At 37.7% G+C, this 16,270-nt stretch overlaps 2 protein-coding genes across 4 annotated transcripts in view; both read right to left on the bottom strand.

Moving 5' to 3' along the window:
* Positions 1-15,629, bottom strand: part of LOC112556695 (cytochrome P450 2U1-like) — a 31,627-nt gene extending 15,998 nt beyond the window's left edge. Inside the window, exons 1-7 of one of the 3 annotated variants that reach the window (XM_025225931.1) lie at positions 15,041-15,619; positions 13,695-13,880; positions 13,278-13,493; positions 12,771-12,897; positions 11,750-12,012; positions 10,981-11,108; positions 10,309-10,671 (exon numbers count right to left, since the gene is read on the bottom strand). In XM_025225931.1, coding sequence (XP_025081716.1) covers positions 10,434-10,671; positions 10,981-11,108; positions 11,750-12,012; positions 12,771-12,897; positions 13,278-13,493; positions 13,695-13,880; positions 15,041-15,487 — 1,605 coding nt within the window. In that variant the 5' untranslated portion in view covers positions 15,488-15,619 and the 3' untranslated portion in view covers positions 10,309-10,433. Of the gene's footprint in view, positions 1-10,308; positions 10,672-10,980; positions 11,109-11,749; positions 12,013-12,770; positions 12,898-13,277; positions 13,494-13,694; positions 13,881-15,040 lie in introns of those variants that run through there. The other 2 variants (XM_025225932.1, XM_025225934.1) reach the window with 2 other exon arrangements.
* On the bottom strand, positions 1,962-6,415 carry LOC112556699 (cytochrome P450 2U1-like). Its single transcript, XM_025225938.1, has 7 exons — positions 5,906-6,415; positions 5,285-5,452; positions 4,753-4,968; positions 4,176-4,302; positions 3,296-3,558; positions 2,852-2,979; positions 1,962-2,394 (listed from the first exon to the last, which is right to left on the bottom strand). Exons 1-7 carry the CDS (start codon positions 6,347-6,349, stop codon positions 2,181-2,183), a joined length of 1,560 nt encoding a protein of 519 aa, XP_025081723.1. The 5' UTR covers positions 6,350-6,415; the 3' UTR covers positions 1,962-2,180.
* Positions 15,630-16,270: the final 641 nt, after the last annotated feature.

The following is a 16,270-nucleotide window of genomic DNA, read 5'->3' as shown; positions in this document are numbered from 1 at the left end:
TGAGAACGCTAAGCAGATTTCCAGTGTTTGTTCGATCCTTGATACACTTTGTAGAAACACCCTTTCAGCAATGCAAAGGTCGTATGGTTCGTTAGTAATGTGCATCTGTTGGCTATAGGACAAGCTCAGGTTTCATGGAGGAGGGGTAAAAGAAATTTAAGATGATAAAGAACATTTTAATCATAATAAGATGGAAATGATAAGGCAAGCAATATTGTAAATATTTATTATCTATTTTATTATTATATACTTATAATATACTCTAATCTACTGTGATAATAGATTCATACTTTTATTTATGACAACATTATTATAACAATAGTAATATTAATACACAGTATAAAGTCTATAACAATAAGCTTTATTTGTATAGTTCATGGCTCAGATCTCATAAACAACGTGTGTGTGTGTGTGCGCAGTGACGGGAGAAGGTTGGTTGGGTGGAAGAGCGATAACGATACGCAGACATATATTGTTTGACCGATTATTGACAAATTTGTAAGAACAAGTTCGTATGGTTGACATAACTGGTATCTGTTTTTACAGACTAAAAGAAAAATGTCTATACAGAGGTCAAAGGGGACATTATGACATATCGAGAGATACAGACAAAAATCGACCGGCAGCATCATAATAATTATCTCCCTCTTTAATGGCGCCGATTCTTTGATCAGCGCACAGTCAACTTACTTTAATAATTATTTTTTGCAAACTTCTTTTTACACAAACAAGGCTTTTCTTAGCTCGTAAGCGAATGTTTTGTCCTTCCTGTTGACAGTCTTCGGCAAAGAATGCACATATTTTATTTGTGACAATCTAAGGTAAGGCCATGTTAGGCCATGCTACTTATTGCTACTGAATGTAAGTTTAAAAGCTAACCCGAGTGCCACATTTTAATGATCGGGTTAAATTAAGTTTTAAATAATAATTTCCAAAGTATAAGTATATAGTTATGCATTTTTAAGATATAAGCCTTCAAACACTGGCATTCTCGCCTGTCACTAGGAAAGCAAAAAAAAAACAAAAAAAACCAAAAAAAAAACAACAAAAATTCATTGCACAGGAGATTTCCGTTAAGGCGGCAGGATCACCCAGAATGGTTGAAAAAAAAATTTTTTCGATGACAGTAACTTAAGATGTGTCATTTTATTCATAAATCTTTTCTCTTTCAGAGGGTAAGTTAAACTTTTGCCAGAGCTATGTAGTTTTTTAGATAATTGCATCTACACAGGATAGGGGTGGCATGTCAGAATGCTCCAAAATGGAAAATAACATTCAGTCACCTGCAACATGACACACAAATAATAACCGCTCCCAATATAACTTCTAAATAATAATTACTCCCACTTCCGTGCACCTCCGCCAAGTCGAAAGCATGGCTTTGTGATTTCTTTTAGTGACATTTTAATTAAACTTTGGACCGATTATTGTGGCTACAGTTGTGACACTGTAACTATGGCTAATGATCTGTGTGCCAAACTTTAACGAAAACCTACGTTAGTGCTGACTGTCTTCCAGTTATTTTCCACATTTGTTAACAGATTTTCTTGAAACTTTGCACATATACTCCCAGATGGAGTGGCTCTGGTATGAACTAAAATCTTTTTAAAATCTTACATCACAGACAAACCAGATACAGTAGAATAATGATTCTAGTTCATGCTACAGCTACACCTCTTCTCCAAATGTAGAAAAAGTATTTTAGCTCAGTCTCTGATACTTGGGTCTAGACCAGTTCCGAAGTGTAGGCTAGTTTTATTAGTGTCGCGAGGGTATATTTTTCATTTATTTAATTTTTAAGCCCTTTCCTCATTCCAGAAACCATCAATATGTCAGTATCTTAAAAATACAACACCTTAACCACATTCTGACCAAATTTTATGTTTATACATTAATTAGTTGGCCCATGTCATTCAGAACAAATTTGGTACCCAGTTTTGGGTGATCCTGCCGCCTTAAGTGTAAACAGTTGTTCTAACAGCGAATGTGGCTCAGTTCAGCGAATGTATACCTCTCTCTGAACACAGTTAAACTGGCATGGAAGACTGAAATATTTCTTGACAGAGTTTACAGACTTGGCCCAACACAGAAGTGGATGTGAGAAGAGACACAGCAGTCAAGACAGCGCCACACTATTCATTTCTTGTCTCCTCTTCTGTCAACATTCTGTACATCTGTGGCTAGTGTGACCTGCTCCTTAAAGCAACGTAGCATGGCTTGAGCTCCAGGACGACGCCCTCTGCCCAAGAATCTTGTGTCAGGGGAAGCAAGTCATGGTTGAAAGGTTTGAGGAAGTCGAATTTCTGTAAGAGCGTTGTGACGTAGAGGAAGGCCCGCGAGCGCGCGAAGTTCTCCCCAGGACAGATACGCTTCCCAACTCCAAAGGGAAGAAACCTAGAGTACAAGAGATGGCATGCGTCGTTGAAAATCTTATCTATCTATCCAGTGTCCTTCATAGAGGACAGTTAAATATAGGTTCTTTTATCTCAAGTCCTCCCAGTGTCATATTTAAAGGACAGCCTATATCTACACAAACAAAAATAAAGAAACATTCTTATCTTTGATTCTGGGGACTCCAAGAACACAACGTTTACAACGGAGACAAAATTACATAATAATAATAATAATTTGGAAGATGACGAGTAAGCGCTACTTGGTTTAAGTATTTCGAAAACCAAACAATAATGTTAAACCAAACTAGTTTCTTACGAAACGTTTAAGAAAAGTTTAGCGATGATGAAAACAACAGAAACCCTGGTTTATTATTTATCAGCTGTGATTGATTACTAACGTCAAGTTTACTTATGTATAACTAACATAGTGCTTTACGTATGGAAGAGAAACACACTACCTCCATCGTGTGGGGTGAGTAGGTGGCAGTAACTGACCCTCGTTGTCAAGGAAACGCTCAGGACGAAAAACGTCAGGCCCCTCCCATGCTGATGGATCTCGATTCGTCCACCAAATATTTTCAAATTGCTGAGAAGAAAATAATTCTGTTAATTAATAGTTTAAACTTTAAAACAATGCAATAAATTCAGATTAAAGTTGTGACTATGCCTCAGAGCATAAACCTTTGCTTTACTTAACTTTTTCTCTAGAAAGACATTTTTCAACTTAAATTCGTATCAGACGGTTACAGGATGAAAATTCATCTGCAACTCTTGAGCGAAAAATTCCTCTCTGCCTAGAAGGGATGTGAGTGATCTAACACATTTGAAGACGGTGAAGAAGATTGACCTACGACCTATTTGCCTTTTATCTTGATTTGTGATTTTATCTACTAATCTCTCACCATCGTCCCTTTAGGTATGCAAAAGCCATCAGCGGTAACATCTTCTCTTGTCTCGTGCCCCAGAGATAGCGGAACAGTAGACACCAATCGAAGTACTTCCAATATGGCCGCTTCTGTGAAGGGCAGATTCTTTCTATCGCCAAGGGAGGGAACTTTGTATCCTATGACGCTGTCTACCTCTTGCTGAATCTTTTTCATTACTTGAGGATGGTGAGCCATGTATAGAAAGAAGCCTTTTAGCAACTCAGTTGAAGTGGCATATCCTGAAAATGTAATTTTTTTAAAAGTCCACTTAAAATTCTGGTCAGTTATTTACATAATTTATTAAAAGAAATATACTTTAGCATGTTTAAACAATCATTTCTGTCAAAAGACGAATGAAACAAATATTAGAATCATTAGGTAAAGAGAACAACTAACAATTTTCATCCTAGTTTGATCCGATGCATCTATGCTGTAGTTTAATTTTTTCGATGTTTCTTTGTTCTTCGTTGACAATAGGCAACCTGGCATCATTGCAGAGAAAGGTAACTTACTCTTAAATTGAAAATGGTTTATAAAAAGATAGAAAATCAGACTATGTCTAATGTGTCTAAAAGATATTTTCGCAAGGGGCATACATGTATATTTGGAGCATGTTTTAATAACTTTTTTGTAATTAAAGAAAAGAAATTTTGTATCTCAAAGCATTGCGGAAAAGAACATTATAATACTTTCAGTCTTTTTTATAATTATCTTTTGTGTTTAAACCGTGCGATACATTTTTAGAAAAAAATTTCTGACCATTTCTTTTTAATGAAAAGTTGCCTGCTGTGACTGAAGGAAAATAGTACAATACTTAAGCACTTTGAAAATTTAAAGAATTTCCCTTCACTCATACCCCCGATAACAATGTCATGAAGCAGTCCCCGGATGTGATCGTCTGTAAGCCAGCTGCTCCTGTTATTCATCTGCTCTTCTAGAAGCGCACCCAGCATTCCCTTTGGTTCACCAGGCACGTGATTTGCCTTCACAACAAAAGTGTTCTGTTTGTTTATATCCCCGAAACCAAACATCGTGAACAGACAACAGAGAGAGAGAGAGTTGGGGGGGGGGTGATGAGGAACAGGATGACTTGGAAGGAAGCAACATTGGACAGAATTGTTCTAAACACTATTATTATTATTATTATTATTATTATTATTATTATTATTATTATTATTATTATTATTTTATTATTATTATTATTATTATTATTATTATTATTATTATTATTATTATTATTATTATTATTACATAGCGAAAAAGGGAGATAAAGACATTAAGACTGGAGATGTTGTAGTGGTAACTGGTATGTACAGTCTCCGATTGGCTATTTACTCAGAATGTCTCGCGATCCAAAAGTTTTTAAGTTTATCACTTAAAATTTTAAGGCAATCATATTTAAATAATCTATTGTCTCACAAATACAAAATTACCTTTCCTTTGGTAAAGACTTCTTCCATGAAGGCGTCCCTGCGCTTTATAGTCTGACCACACAACTCCTTGTAGTAGGTTCCAGGGAGAAACCGCAGGAATGGAAAAGTGTACAGAAGAACATCAGTGGAAGGACACATAGTCTTCCGTAGACACAGTGCCAAATCTTCAAGCAGTTGTGGTACTTTAGAATCTGGGCCTTGGGTTTCACCTGTGATCTGATATTTCAAAGCTAAGGTAGTGTTTTTCAGAGAAGTAATTTTACTACGATGCTCCATAGATCACACGCAACTATGCATTACTGTGCATGTATGTATCCATGTGTGAATGTGCATGCGTGCACTTATGCGCATGAATACGTGTACTTATGTGTATATCCATTTGGATGAGTAAATAACTGAGTGACCTTAAATGTTTAACCGGCTTATTGCCCCACAGAAAGAGAAAGAGAGGGGAGGGAGAGGAGAGAGCATGATGGATGACAGGACAACACACAGTAAAGTCAGTGGCCTATACTTCACACACATTACCTACCAACAATGCTAGAACACGCCGAATAGAAACAGGCAAGAAATTTCCCATCTCCAGGTCACAGCAACCCTTTTCACCCGACATTTTTATTTTTGCCTCCAGTTCCTCAGTTAAGCGGCATAACTCTGTCTGCAGCGTCCCACCAAGAGCCTCCACACCGCTGCCATAGAACTATGTAAGAATATAGAAAAGTAAATTCACACAAAAATCGACTTATATTTGAATCGGAATACGCGCCCTGAGGTCACCACTACTGAGCTGCACCTCAACTTTATCTTAGTTTCTTTTCTTTGCCTCCCTAATGGCATCACGCATCACAACTTTTGTTGGTGTATTTTCAATAGTCTGATTTTTATCTTGGCTCGTTAGTGAGTTAGAATCAAAGTCACATGTCTGTGTAAATTGTCTGACAAAGAAACAGCTGTAAATATACCATCTAAATCGTCGAAGGACTATTTGCTATGTTTATTACTCGCATTAAGAAAAGAAGGGCTAAAATATTTCATATCTCAAAACAAGAATAAATTCAGCGTTGTTTTTTGTAAAATAATTGTTTCAAAACAGAATCCCGTCAATGCTTACAGTTATTTAATTATAATTAAATTTATTATAATTAAATAATACCTTGAGAGTGGAATGAAAGAGCTTTCTTGATCTGGACCAGTCTGAATTTTTTGCTGCATCACCTAATGCCACGTCCTTAAAGTTATAAGCCACTATAGCGCCAGTGAACGTTAAAGGGCGATCATTGGAGAGGAGTTCTGTCCCTTTGTCGGTAAACACATGTCTGACAACTCGCGCCGAGTTGAGGAAACACAAGTTGCCGATGATGGTCCTGCACATGACGATGTCTCCATACTGTCTGGCCCACTTCTCAGCCAGCAAATGTAGAGATCCTCCTTTCACCGCTTTCAGAATGTCCAAGAACAGCCGGACACCTGATGGACCTGGAGGTGCAGGCTTTTTCTCAGGTGCAAAATATTTGTGGAGAAGATACAAAACTAACCCTGTTACCGCGAGAAACCAAGGCAATGGGCCAGGCAAGGAAATGAGCTGAGATAGCACCATATTAATACTGCTTGCCTTGCTAACAACAAGGTGGAGCTTTTTCACAGTGGTACAGCTGTGAGGGATTGACACTTATATACATGCGATCTTTTTTTAGCATTATTTGTTTGTTACGAATGATCACAAAAACATCACATGCTATGATAAGCCTGGAGTATAAAATGTTATTTGTAACATTAAATATAGAAAAAATAGTATAAAAAGGGTTCAGATGAAACAAGACACCAGAACCCGCGATGTGATAGTGATGCAAGCATGTTGATGTTGTTGTTGTTGCAGGATGTAGGTTGCGTTGCATCCGGGACAACAAAATTAATGGTCCTCTCTGTCTGCGATTTTTTGCTATTTTCGTGTTGTGCTTCCCGTACTGGGCATGCCTGTCGTTGGGTGTGCGCGGTGGAGGGAATCAAGTGACCTTTCACCTTGTCCTTGTTTAACCCTATCCGTCTATCGCTTGCAACGTGCGAGACGGGTTCAGACTGCGGTCATGGCTTCAGTCACATGCTCCGTTTTCTTCATACTTAATCTTTCATGATGTTTGTATTTCTAAATCTCAAAACTGCTTTCATATTTGTCTGTAGCTTTGTCATCAGTCTTTGGCAGAGAATGCACGTGATTTATTTGTGATAATCTAAGGTAATGCCATGTTAGGCCATGCTACTAATTCCGAAAATGTACGTACATAGTTACGTTTAACAGCTAAAATATAAGCCTTCAAATACCGACATTCTCACCTGCCACTAGAAAAGCAGAAGAAAAATGCTCGCTACACGTGTAAACAGTATTTCTAACAGTGAGTGTGGCTCACTGTCGCGAATCTGTGCATGTGTTGAGATGTCGTGTTGAAGAAGCGATGTTTGCCCGGATAATAAGACAGAGATTTGAGAGTACATCCTTACAGTGTTGAGTTTATTTAAAAGTGGAAGATATTTAAACAAAAGCTTCGACTGAATTTCAAAAATTAAAATTCAGAATATAATGGGCAGCAATCATGGTCATTGAAGTTTACGTTGTATTATTTTTCTCTTTTCTTACATGAGCAGTTTGAGTTATTTCCCCATGTGTATTATTGTCAATAAAACATAAACACATTTCAAATGTGAGTTTGTCTAAGATAAACTCTTGTAATTTTTTTATTTCTCACACTCTGAACTAAATTTTTTCCAGCATTGCATTTTCATTTTATACATGGTAAGCTGCCAGGATTATTTATGGATTGTAAGTTGCTCTTATTTAATGTATATTTAATAGATGGTGCGTTGTAATAAAAAAACATTTTGCATGATAGCTGAAGGTAGCACTAGTATATTTTTATGTACTATATTTTAACTCCGTCCACTTTATTTTTGTTTTATGGGTGATCAACTGTAAATGAGGAATGAATAAAAACTCATTTCTTCCTCACTTGGCGGATTGCAGAATTTGTTATTTACTTACTCGCACGTCTTCCCCTTTAAGCTCCTCCCTATTTTTTGTCACTCTCAATTGTTGTTGTTTTTTTTTTAGATGTATCGAGCACTCATATCAACGAGGCTATCACACAGTCTGTTGTTTTTAGCATTGTTCTGGATAAGGATACGACTGATGGTGTGTTTGTGTTTGTGTCATTATGTTACTTGTAGACCAGAACAGTGTAGTAGGCGTCCATGTTGCATGTTTGGTGCTGGATCTTTGTTGAAACTTTTTACAATCATTGGTAGCTGGTTTTAACAGCTCGTGCTTTTGTAAAGTTAATACTTCTGTGGGAGGATGTCTTCGTTTTACTGAAAGTCTAAGACTTGTCTGTAATGTATAAGTGACTGGATAGCAATCACATCACTTTTAAATTGTTTTGAGCACATTCTTGAGTACCGTGTGGAGACAAAGTTTGCACGACATGTTTGAATAAAGCAGAGTTCTGTTTATACAGATCTTTGAACAATGTTAATCCACTGGTGTCTGTAGCCAGCATCTTTCGGAAAGGAGAGTAAGTACAAACTCCACCTGACTGTCAAAGAGAACATTTAGCAAGATCACATTTTGTCCTGGTCAGTTTTCTTTTACCGAGGATTGAATCTTTTCTCTTCGAATTCAACTCATGCAGAAGACACTATTTAAAAAATACCGCTCTTTCGTCAATTCCTATTTTCTTCACAAATCCAGGTGAGATAAAGAGAAAAACATTAAGATAATTTTGTTCGTGTTTTTCTAGTCATAAAATATATCACCGATGTACGTTATGTGATACTTTATGCTCTATTCCAGCGATTTTTGCTGAGCACTCGGGTTCGCCTTGAAAGGTGTGCCTTTCTTGGTGTTGGGGCTTGGTAGCTTCTATGACTAAAAACCATAGTTGTGTTGGTCTGGCATACATGTTCTAATGTTCACAAGAATGTGATTGTGTTTCATGAAATAGATACACTTACTAAATGGAATATTCTAGAACAGACAAACACCAGATGTCTGGGCTGCTGTAGATAAAAAAAAAAAATCTGAGCATCTGGGACTATAAGTTATATATAATAAGAACAAACGGGCTATTGAAATTGTGATGTATTCAATTAAGATAAATAAAATGCAAAATAAATATACAAAAGCATGGCCTAGGTAGATATGGCCATAAGCGCTTCAAATTCGTGTTTGCTGGCAAGTTTTTGTTTCTATTATCCATATTATTCAAGAACAATGTTGACCAGGTTGCCTTGACCCTGTAGGGTGTACTTGATGTTTTATCTTGTTTTGTGAGTGCATTGTATTTCTCATGCACGCTAGGGTACACGACCTTACAGAAAACAGAAATGCGGACAGTACATAATGTCACGAAAGTTATCTGTTGTTAAACAAGGTCAATGTCCGTTCACTAGTCTGCCTCAGGTCATAAAGATTGCACAGGTAACCATCTGTCTACTGCAGGTAACACGCCAAGTAAAATACAGTTCTCGATGCACTGTTATATTCTTAAATATAATAGTGACAACGATCATTCCTCATAATTTTATGACACAAGTACAATATTAAACAAAAGATGGGAAACAAAACAGTAATTTGGGAATTGTAAGCATTTGACACATTGTTACACAGTCATGGAGGACTGACTCTTCTCCTTCGTTTTCTGCACTGGCATCCGTTCTCGCATCCAGTCCAGACTGTCCGTGCTGTTTTAATTTCTCTGCAGGCTCCTGACCTGACTATTTTTTTGGAACTTTTCTTTGACATCCAGGCCAGATAACTACGCTTCTCGTCTGTTGACCGTATCCGAGCTGGTGGCAGCGGAATTACCCTAAGGGACGCAAGTGGGGTGGGGGCAAGCTACAGAGTAGCGCCGCCTGAGATAGCATGGGTCGTCTATAGTCTGATCTCTCTATCGTTACAATAAAATAATGTTGCATCGGTGTACGTTCCCATGACTACAAAAACACTTCAAAATCTATACAAAACAAGTCTGTAAAACAGACAACTCTCTCTCTCTTTTTCTTATTATCTATAAAATGATGGATGGGGAATCTGCGGAACTTTGGTTATACTCATCGGAGGAGAACAGTATCATGTCGAAGTCCAGCAAATCAAGGAAAACCAATTTTTCAGAAAAGTTAAAATTTCTTGATGATACACGGCTACTGATCATGGCTGAATGTAAATCTTTCCAGACTGATCGGTTCTTCTTCAATAAGACACAAAACACATTTGGGAAACTAACACCCTTTCTTATGAAAGGGAACCTGACAGATAAATAGTAAAATTCTATAAAGAATTCTTAACTGAAACCATTTTTGTTGATTGCTTTAGCATTTGCTAAATACAAATTTTCATGTGTTTTCAAAGCTACAGTTCCATTTATATTATATTCCATTTATATTTATATTATTATTATATATTTATATTTATATGCCACTTCTATGGAGGTCAGAGAACCAGAAATGCATAATATTATAGTTATTATTAAGTAGCAGCATTCAGTAGTATTTTTGATTATAGAAATGGATGTATTTAAGGATCTTGGCTAACGTTGTATATATAAAAAGTATACATTCAGTAGCATTTCAAATGCATATCAGTATACAACAGGCGATATCAGTGACCAAAAGATAAAATGCTAGGTTTTGCTTCATCCAGATAGCTCGTCCCGTGGATGTTGTGACCTCTTCTTTATCGCCAGGGGGCATGGTTTGAGCTGCAAGATGAGGCCCTCTGCCCACGAATCTGGACTGATGGGAAGCAAGTCATGGTTGACAGGTGGGAGGAAGTCGAACTGCTGTAAGAGCGTTGTGACGTAGAGGAAGGCCCTCGAGCGCGCGAAACTCTCCCCAGGACAGCTGCGCTTTCCAATGCCAAAGGGAAGAAATCTGAATAAAAGATACGTTATCGCTTACTTTACGGAGATATTTGATGAAATACGTAAAATTTTAATAATGGTGTGTAAATGTTGCGAGTGCGAGTTCATTGGCTGGTTTGCATGCTTATCACCCCTTCCATTTCAAAACTTAATTTACAACTAAGCGTTAAAACACACTCCACAAAACACACTCTGACATAATTTTTTTCTACTTGTGTCGACGCTTTTACTTGTTTTGAGAAACGTTTTCATCGTTACCCAAGGTCTCAGCGGACTGTGGTAAACTCATGGTCTGTAACTACGTTGTCTCTCGCACTACCTCATTCTCAAGGGATGAGTAGCGGGCAACAGCTGACCCTCGTCGTCAAGGAAACGTTCTGGTCGAAATACCTCGGGGTCCGCCCATGTTGCTGGGTCCTTATTCATCCAATAAATGTTTTGAAACAGCTGTGGAAAATTTAGTTCAGAGTGTGAGAAATGTGTAAGCTTCAACAAAAACGCGGCTATGTGATGACATTAAGACTGACCTTTCTAAAGGCTGAGTAAAGTCTTTAATTTACTGGGATCAACTGAACAAAGCCAACAAACTAAAATGAGATTTTGCTCGATATCAATGTATTTAATCGAATAAATGTATGATATAAAAGTAGTTATATTATTCTGCAATGACTATTATTATTACGTGAAGTCACGTTGTCTTAAAATTAATCCCGGACGCTAAACGTCCAGATGGAAATTATTATCTACTCTGTAAACCACTTACAGGCCTGTCGAGTCAATGACCCCAATCTGTGTTGAGCTATGCATAGGGAAGGTGAATTCACCTCAAACGGGGTACCAGGTTAAAAAAGGAAAGGTTATCAGCATGACCTGCTTTTAAATGAATTATAGCCTCTACATATATTACATTACATTCTAGGTCGCATGGTAGCTAAGCTATTCTTTGGGTACAGATTTTTTTTTTATTTTGCTTGTATACACACTCATAAAACCACGAGTCGTCTACACGTGTGCATTTCCAAATAACCACTTAAAAAATATGTTTGCCATATACTTGTCATATACTACGGACCGTTCTGTTATCTCACCACGGTGCCTCTGGGAATGCAGTAGCCATCAGTAACAATGTCCTCTCTTGCCTCGTGCCACACACCCAAAGGGATGTTGGAAGTGATTCTGAGGACTTCCAAAATGGATGCTTCCGTAAAATGTAAGCTTCTTCTGTCGTCAAGGGATGGTGCTCTGTGTCCAACGACGCTGTCTATCTCGTGCTGAATCTTCTTCATGACTTGAGGATAGTGAGCCATGTACAGGAAAAAGGACTTGAGCAACTCGGTGGAAGTAATGAACGCTGAAAAGTGTGAATGACTGACTTAAGCAATATTAAATCTATAATTTTATTCAAGATTAAAAAAATGTTTTAAATCCTATATTCCGTTTCATATCCTTTTTGTTTGTAAAGGTATATTTTTATTTGTTGTTGTGAACGTTAAAAGGGTTCTAAAAAGTTGCAAAAGTACTCTAGTGACCACACGTTGGTAAGTGAGTGAGGTGATCTCTACGTCATCAAGAGGTCAGCATGTGTAATGGTGATCACTTCCTCCCTAATTTCCTTTACCCATCCTTCTAGATAATCATATGAGAAACCACAGATAGCTGGTGGAAGTGCGTAGTGCGGGTATCGAACCGACCGCTGTGTGTACCTTCATGTTTGGAAGCTGTTTTCTCAAATGAGTACTTATCACTGAAAATATTTTAAACAAAGATTTATTACCTGTTTAAAACTCTCTCTTTTGCTCACTCTCTCACACACACACCCCTACACATGCACACATTTATTCTGGTCAAATACACATTTATGATCTGTTTATAAAACCAGATAAAATTAAACTGATTTTTACCTTAAAATGTGGAGGCTGGTGAAAATGTGGCAATCATCTTTTTATTTTCAACTATGATATTTAGGAAATTTTTTTCTAGTACTCCAAAGACAATAATATGCCCTCGACATAGTTAATGAAAAGTACAGACGACCTGCAGCCAGAAAGGAAACACGAGAACAGAAGTCAATAAAGTTTGAAAAGAGTAATACATTTTGTGTAATCATACCAGCGGAAATAATATTGAGAAGCATTCCTCGTATGTGGTCATCTGTAAGCCAGTCGTTGTTGTTTTTCAGCTGTGCTTCTACCAACGAGCCAACCATTCCCTTCGGATCACCAGGCACGTGCTTTGCCTTCACAAATTAAATTAAATCGTAATTACAGACAAAACCCCAAAGAACTTTACAGCGATTGTTTCGGTTGTAAATCAGTTCGATATTTTTATAAATTTTTCAGTAAAAGTAACTGATTAAATCAGAAAGCTGTTACCATAAGCTAAATATTTAGAGATTGGGTACAAAAATGTATTATTTTTTAAAACTGGGATTTTCATTTAAGTCTTTAGTTCTAAAACGTAAACAACATTTGATTCATACAGTTATGGAGCACATGCGAGTTTATTTTGATAGCGATGTGAAATATTTGTGTACAGCCTTTTTAATACAAGCTGTATTTAAATGCACGTTGTCATAAAGTTGGTGAGAGTAGAAGGAAACAGGAGTACAAGAACAACCTTTCCTTTGGTGAAGACTTCTTCCATGATCACGTCCCGGCTCTTGAAGGTTTTTCCACACAGCTCCTTGTAGTAGGTTCCAGGGAGAAACCGCAGGAATGGGAAAATGGACAGAACAGAATCAACAGTTGGCGACATCATTTTCTGTAAATTTATTCCGAAATTTCCGACCATTTGTGGAACTTTAGAATCTGGGCTTTGCTCTTCTCCCGTGATCTGTTAGACGGAGAGAAAAAAAACCCAAATGAAATATTAGTTAAGATAATTTGTCTATGTGTGTATAAACGTTTGGTGTGAGAGACAGCATGACATGATCTGACATTTTAAATTGGCTCGTCTATAGCAAGAAATATTAAAACAGGACAGTGACAAAGTATTTTTCTGGCACTTTTTAAGATATGCGCAAACATTACATACCAGAATAGCTAAGGAACGCTGAAGAGATGTAGAAATCAGTTGTCCCAGCTCTACTTCACAATATCCTCCTGACAGTCCAAGATGCGTTCCTCCATTCGTTGTTATTGTAGCCTGCAAAATCTTCGTTTGGCGACTCAACTCTGTCTGCATGATGTTTTCAAACCTTTCCACGCCGCTTCCATAAAACTAAATATACAGAAAAATAACATAATAATTTGAAAATACTAAAAACACACCATTTAGTGATTCTCGATATTAGTGAACAAAAGTATCGAGTTTAGCGCACATTTTGAATAACGTGAACTAATTCACAATCATCTCTTTATAGGACAGCACTATTTGAAAAAAGCTCGGACTATGAAATTCCTCCTGTTTGAGACACTGAGAAAGATTTTGGAATCGTGGTTAAGTTACAAGCAGCAGTCGATGCATATTTAATACTTTTCAAATAAAAATATAAACACGATATCGTCGATTATCTGTAGAATGTTTTGCTATCATTACATGTCACCTGTAAAAAGTGCCTCATCAAACATTTGATTCTTTCTTCGCCGAAATATCGAGCGGGACGAAGCAAGGAAAATATTTTAGTATTTTAATTATTCTTGCACCTGTTTATTTTTACAGGTAGTGATAGTTTTCAAGTTTGCTAACAATTACTTTAATGTTAAACCAATGATACCTCTTTTGAATGCTTTTTTTAAACGGCGTATTACATATATTTGTCTTTATTTAACAGACATAATTTTTTTAAAACACCGGTGAAAATTTGCTTCGCATTCACTCAGTGCTCCTCAGTGAATTGTTTTCGCGCAGCTCTGTACCTTCTTAGCTTACCGATAATAATATTATTAAATGCATCAATCTGATTTTTATTTTTGACAAGAACAATGTTTATTCATTTTAAGTTTATATGCGGTTATCAAAGTGTGATTCCTAGAGGTGTGACTTGTGCTAGCATGATATATCCTGTGCAACCCTGTGTGAAATTTTTAAAAAATTCAATTACACCTACTTGATTTGCTTTGGATTACCTAATAAGTGACTATTCATGCAGGATTCAGATGTAAACACTTTTGTTTCACACAGCTTGATCTCTTATTATTAGTTTAATTTTTTTTCTATCTCTTACAGTTATTTTTTAATGATTTTTTTAAATTGGTGAATTTCCTTGCGCACAAAGGAATGTGACCTCGTTGAAACCCCACGTAGCGAATTTAACAGGTCACGGACGACGTACTAGAAACTGTAATCAGTGGGCCGTGAAGAGAGAAAGAAAAATTAGACTCGAAGCTTTTAACTCTTGTAGAAAGTTTATCTACTTCTTTAAAATATAACACGCTCACCATTACAGTGGAATGCAAGAGCTTTCTCATTTTGTTCCAGTAGACATTATTGACTTGGTCACTGAAGCCAACGTCCTTAAAACTGTACACCACTTGAGCGGCCATGAACATTTTGGGTCGGTCGTTGGTGACATTTTCTGTTCCCTTGTCGGTAAACACCTGTCTGACAAGTCTCGCCGAGTTGAGGAAACACAAGTTGCCGATGATGGTCCTGCACATGACGATGTCTCCATACTGTCTGGCCCACTTCTCCCCCAGTAAATGTAGAGTTCCTCCTTTTATCGATTTCAAAATGTCGAAGAACAGCGTGATACCTGATGGGCCTGGAGGTACAGGTTTTTTCTCAGATGCAAAATATTTGTAGAGAATATACAAAAATAAGCCTGTTACCGCGAGAAGCCAGGGCAATGCAGATCCAAGCAAGGAAATGAGATGAGATAGCAACATATTGGTGCAGCTTGTCTTGCCAACAGTGAAGTAGAGTTGGCCTTCACAGTACTCTTATGTCAGAGTTTTATATGTCGGTGACGCATTTCCAAGGGCTTATCGTTTGTCACGAGTGAGGACAAGAGCTGCACCCATCCTGCCCTTCGTTCCGCAACGCTAAGTCTACGACGGTATGGACGTTCCGGAGAGCACGTACCTGTGAGCGCACGCGTACCTAGTGTACAGGTGGTAAGCCACAGGCGCAAAGATGGCCGCCATGGTTGTAGAGTTTAGGTGTGCAGGGCCGCCGAGAGCCAGCCCGGGCCCCGGGACAGACCTCTCCGGGCCCCTTGTACTTGTAATCGTAAATTATTTTCCCAGTATATAATGTATGTTTACAATTCGAATCTCAATATCTACACTCAAACTCAACTTCTGCATGTGTAATGCTTGGGTGTTCTGTCCTTAGACCTTTCTTTAAAAGAAAAAGAAAAGGAGAAGAAGAAGAAAAAAATCCACTGACCAAGGCCGGGCCCCCTTGACAGCCGCGGGCCCGGGTACACCAGACCCCCCTGTCCCCCCCTGTCGTCAGGCCTGTAGGTGTGTAGAAGATATTCACGGCGAATCTTCAAATAAATAAGTATTTTGGGATAGATATATACGACGACATAGAAGTGTGTATCAAAAGTTCAGATTTCATCGTCATGTCTTTCTAGAGATGGTAGATGAATTTGCCTTCCACCTTGAAACTTCGAATCGGGACCACAACAACAGAAAGTCAGTCTACTCGTCGTTTATTTTTAC

The sequence above is a fragment of the Pomacea canaliculata genome, linkage group LG2, assembly GCF_003073045.1.
Source record: "Pomacea canaliculata isolate SZHN2017 linkage group LG2, ASM307304v1, whole genome shotgun sequence".
In the NCBI taxonomy this organism is placed as follows: domain Eukaryota; kingdom Metazoa; phylum Mollusca; class Gastropoda; order Architaenioglossa; family Ampullariidae; genus Pomacea; species Pomacea canaliculata.
The sequence above is the reverse complement of the archived record's forward strand: the minus strand, read 5'-3'. Positions and strand labels throughout refer to the sequence as shown.

Bases quoted from the DNA above. Each gene is read 5' to 3' on its own strand.
- LOC112556699 (XM_025225938.1), bottom strand. From the start codon at position 6,349: ATGGTGCTATCTCAGCTCATTTCCTTGCCTGGCCCATTGCCTTGGTTT. The intron at 4,303-4,752 runs GTAATTTTGTAT...TTTGTTGTGAAG, and splicing joins AAGTCTTTACCAAAGGAAAG to GCAAATCACGTGCCTGGTGA. The intron at 3,559-4,175 runs GTATGAGTGAAG...TTACATTTTCAG, and splicing joins TCATGACATTGTTATCGGGG to GATATGCCACTTCAACTGAG.